The sequence below is a fragment of the Trematomus bernacchii genome, unplaced genomic scaffold (assembly GCF_902827165.1).
Source record: "Trematomus bernacchii unplaced genomic scaffold, fTreBer1.1, whole genome shotgun sequence".
Taxonomy (NCBI): domain Eukaryota; kingdom Metazoa; phylum Chordata; class Actinopteri; order Perciformes; family Nototheniidae; genus Trematomus; species Trematomus bernacchii.
Window position 1 is genome coordinate 18,644,441 of NW_022987648.1, and position 4,889 is coordinate 18,649,329.

A 4,889-nucleotide genomic window follows, 5' to 3' on the forward strand; every position below is an offset into this window, starting at 1 on the left:
AACTGTCAGAAGACTTGAGGTAGGATATTGACAATTATTTACAAATACAGCTGTATTATTGTTTAATGTCCATTATATTCTGAAATGACTTCCTAAAGTAAATCACTATACAATTGTATTTTTGTGGTTAAGATGAAAAGAGACTAAATATAATAGACTTTAAACTTTTTTCTTCACGGTTTAAACACTGATTTGAGAAATTCTGATGTGTTTCTACTGTTTTGGTTTGCAGCCATGCCCTGCGTCCAGGCTCAGTATGGATCATCACCTCAAGGAGCTAGTCCTGCTTCCCAGAGCTACAGCTACCACCCCGCAGGAGAATACAGCTGCGACTTCTTAACCCCCGAGTTTGTTAAGTTTAGCATGGACTTGACCAACACTGAAATCACAGCTACTACGTCTCTCCCAAGTTTCAGTACATTCATGGACAACTATACCACCAGTTACGACGTCAAACCGCCCTGTCTGTATCAGATGCCCCACTCTGGAGATCAGTCCTCTATCAAGGTGGAGGACGTCCAGATGCACAGCTACCATCAGCAGGGCCACCTGCCCCCCCAGTCGGAGGAAATGATGGCTCACTCTGGGCCTATGTACTTCAAACCATCCTCTCCCCATGCCCCGAGTACACCAAACTTCCAGGTTCAGCATAATCACATGTGGGAGGACCCTGGCTCCCTCCAAAGTTTCCACCAGAACTATGTCGCGGCCACGTCTCACATGATGGACCAGCGCAAGAATCCGGTGTCGAGGCTCTCGCTCTTCTCCTTCAAGCAGTCCCCGCCTGGCACTCCTGTTTCCAGCTGTCAGATGCGGTTCGACGGGCCGCTACACGTCTCCATGAACCACGACAACTCGGGCGTGCACCGCGGCCTTGACGGTCAGAGCTTCGGGGTGCCCAGCGCCCTCCGGAAACAGGCTGGTCTTGCTTTCCCTCACTCCCTGCAGCTCGGCCACGGGCACCAGCTGATGGACAGCCAAGTGCCATCGCCCCCGTCCCGAGGATCTCCGTCAAACGAGGGTCTGTGTGCGGTATGTGGGGACAACGCAGCCTGCCAACATTATGGAGTGAGAACCTGCGAGGGCTGCAAAGGATTTTTTAAGGTGGGTGACATGACAGCGACCATGAATCATTGTTACTGTTATTACATAAAAGATGTGCTGTGTGCTGCTAATTATACAAGGCGCCAGTGAGTAGGCCTAATAACAAGCTCACTTTTTAAAAACAGAATGAAACAACCTACAAATATAATTGGAATAACATTTTCAGTGCGATCCACTGTAAATATGATCAAGCACCAACTTTAAAGTGCGTGCGTAAAATAACTTTATATGAAAAACATATCTATACCCACACAGTTGATCTCAAAGGAATAGGTGAAATATGAAAGACCACGAATGTGTATTTGCTGTCGGTCTATTCCCTCTTGTTGGTTCATGCAGCGCGGTCCCAAACAGGAGATGAGACAGATATTATATCGTTTCCATCTTTTCATTTTTATATTATATCACTTGCTCAGCAATCCACAGTCCGTTTTCTACATGTGATATAGCTGTGGAAAAAGGCCTGTAGACTGACATTATGTTTTCTTTTTCTCCAGCGCACCGTTCAGAAAAATGCTAAATACGTGTGTTTAGCAAATAAAAACTGTCCTGTTGACAAACGCCGGAGAAATCGTTGCCAGTTCTGCCGTTTCCAGAAGTGCATGGTCGTCGGAATGGTGAAAGAAGGTATGTTTAGGCCATTCATTAAATTATTTTGGAAGAGTTATTTATATTTCCCCACTGATGCACTTGGGAAACATGCGCGTAATATCGTGTTATATTGTTATTTAAAATACATTAAAGTATAATTACGCACAACCATAGAAGTGCGAATTAATCACTTTAACGTAATTTTTTTCTCTTCCAATTAAGTTGTCCGAACGGCTAATCTCAAAGGTCGGAGAGGACGCCTACCTTCCAAACCCAAAAGTCCACAGGAGCCCTCCCCAACTTCGCCGCCGGTGAGCCTCATAAGCGCACTTGTTAGGGCCCATGTGGACTCCAACCCCTCGATGTCTGCTTTGGACTACTCCAGAGTAAGTGAAGTTCCTCACTCCCAGAAATAAAACACACACACCTTTTAAAAAAAGCTTGACAACTATTCTCCGGGTGAAAAAAGAGCTGGACAGATTTAAATGTAGTCCTGCTTTTAGGTAATAATTAACTGCTTTTAAAGTTTGCTGTAATACATCGCTGAACCCCTAACTCTGTCAGGCTTTTAACGTGGCATATATTCTCCTAAGTAAATTGCATTGAAATAGAGAACTTAATAAAAAGAAGACATGAATTTAATAGTGAAAAAGCACCCTCTCCCTCTTAGAAATGGGCATTTGCAATTTCACGGATTATATATTTTAAAGGACCTCATTAAGACGCTGTTTAAATTAAATTCCAGTTCCAAGCTAACCCTGACTACCAAATGACTGGAGACAACACTCAGCACATCCAGCAGTTCTACGATCTCCTGACGGGCTCCATGGAGATCATCCGGGGCTGGGCGGAGAAGATCCCCGGCTTTTCTGATCTACCGAAGCAAGATCAAGATCTCCTCTTTGAATCCGCCTTCCTTGAACTTTTTGTCCTGCGGCTTGCGTACAGGTAAGCCGCGTAATTATTAAACAAAACAATCCTGGTTTTAGATAATCATCAGCTCCTCCTTCAAGCTTCATTGCTTATGGTTTTATTAGCTGCCCAATAATGAGATGGCTCTTAAATTCCCATTTATTGCAGAACGTAATTAATGGCATTTTCTTATTAATTGCAGGTCCAACCCAGTGGAAGGCAAACTTATTTTTTGTAATGGAGTGGTGTTACACAGGCTGCAGTGCGTCCGCGGATTTGGAGAGTGGGTGGATTCTATCGTGGACTTTTCTTCCAACTTGCAGAGCATGAACATAGACATCTCAGCTTTTTCCTGCATCGCAGCTCTGGCCATGGTAACAGGTGCGTAAAGCCGGCTGCTCCTTTGGAAACTCCGCCTCTGTTATACAATGCATGCAAAACGGAAACAGTTAAAGCATCGAAAATAATGTAACCGTGTCCCTTTTTTTTCTTCTTCTTTATTTTAGAGCGACACGGGCTAAAGGAACCCAAGAGAGTCGAAGATCTCCAAAACAAGATAGTCAACTGCCTAAAAGACCAAGTGACGTTCAATGGAGGTGGATTGAATCGTCCCAACTACTTGTCAAAACTCTTGGGAAAGCTCCCTGAACTGCGCACACTATGTACCCAAGGTCTGCAGCGTATCTTTTACCTAAAACTAGAAGATCTAGTCCCTCCGCCAGCAATAATTGACAAACTTTTCCTCGACACCCTACCTTTCTGAGTCTGACTCGATTATGAGACCTCAAAGAACTTCCAAAAGACTGTTTGTGAGTCAGATTTTTAACGTTATTATTTCTGAATATTTGCAAGCTCAGCAGGCTAATAGAACAAAATACCCTATTATGATTAAGGATCCATGAAAAAAAAAAAATAATAACAAGAGGATTAGACAGAGTGTCATTGCTGTGTAGGCCTTTTATTTGTGTTATTGTCAAACGAATGAATCATGACGCGGAATTTCTCTGTGGTGGACAAATTGTTATTCCGGTTTTACACCTATACTGTTTATTTATTTAACATCGGCTCAACTGATTTACTCATATGTAATATATTGCATTTATATATATATGAACATACATTCATATTCATACACACAAACACACTGTATATTATGATAGAATATGTGATGCCTCCAATGCATCGGTTTATAACGTGTACAAAGTTTGTTATAATGAAAACATTCAATTTAAGTTTCTTTTCTGACTCGTGCCTATGTGTTTCTGACAGGATCCCAAAAAGTATCCAGAAAAGACAACGCATGTTCTAGTTTTCTTTTTTTATAGGCACTTGCTGAGGTGATGTCTATAATATATACCGGACACTATGTAGTCTGCTAGATTTGATACAGATTCGTAGTAATGGCACTCCTTTTATGTATGACGCATATGTGGAAACATATTTCATCTGTATAGAAAATGAGGGACCCATGGTGTTTGTAAAACTGTCAGACATTCCTTGTTTGTATGTGCTGTAAGTATTGTTGCTGTTGAATATAAACGTTTCTATATATTTATTATTTCTGTTGCCAAGAGCTACACTAAGCATGGTGCAATTTAAACGATTTCAAACCATCCAAGTTCAAGCTGAGCACGTTGTCTATGTTTTATGTCTTATAACCGTCTAGGTGGTTATGATTTAACACGCTTTGCAAATGAGAAGCTCTCATCTTATATCCAGAGGTTCATGAGTGTGTGATATAGGCCCACATTTATGGCATCATGATGTACTTACAACTTCTGTAACGCATTTGGTGACGAATTAAACACTTTAGAGATAAAGACATATTTAATGTTTACAAATAAAACTTTTAAATCAATTCTTTGCTAAATATTTTTCTCTGCAAATAACGTATTCTTTAAATTAAGAAATCACTGATCGGGAGGAGATTGTTCAGCAGGAGAGAGAGAGACTCGTTTTGGAGTTTAAGCGTATTTTTGTAATATTCGTTGTAAGCAGCGCTGCGATAAGCAGTTTAACAGGTTATTTATGTTAACACCTTACTTGAACTGAATGTGAAAATTGTGTATTTAAGTTAAAAAAGTTAAATCTTGTCGCAAATAGTTTGCATGCATGTTTCATCTTGAGTTTATATTCCCTTTTTAGTTTTGACCAAAATGTCACATATTTATTATTTTAGCCTCCTAATCGTTATATTTAAATATAATCTTAGCGAATATTTTAGTCATCGAAATTACATTGCACTTCTAATTTGGGGTATACCTTAAAATGTATCTTGCATG

At 40.7% G+C, this 4,889-nt stretch overlaps 1 protein-coding gene across 1 annotated transcript; it reads left to right on the forward strand.

The window, feature by feature from the left end:
• Positions 1-234: 234 nt before the first annotated feature.
• On the forward strand, positions 235-4,422 carry nr4a2a (nuclear receptor subfamily 4, group A, member 2a). Its single transcript, XM_034134440.1, has 6 exons — positions 235-1,104; positions 1,602-1,731; positions 1,918-2,081; positions 2,441-2,643; positions 2,810-2,988; positions 3,114-4,422. The coding sequence occupies exons 1-6, from the start codon at positions 235-237 to the stop codon at positions 3,368-3,370; spliced, it is 1,803 nt and encodes a 600-aa protein (XP_033990331.1). The 3' UTR covers positions 3,371-4,422.
• Positions 4,423-4,889: the final 467 nt, after the last annotated feature.

Coding starts and splice junctions, on each gene's coding strand:
- nr4a2a (XM_034134440.1), top strand. CDS start 235: ATGCCCTGCGTCCAGGCTCAGTATGGATCATCACCTCAAGGAGCTAGT. Junction 1,105..1,601: donor GCTGCAAAGGATTTTTTAAG/GTGGGTGACATG, acceptor CTTTTTCTCCAG/CGCACCGTTCAGAAAAATGC. Junction 2,082..2,440: donor CTGCTTTGGACTACTCCAGA/GTAAGTGAAGTT, acceptor ATTAAATTCCAG/TTCCAAGCTAACCCTGACTA.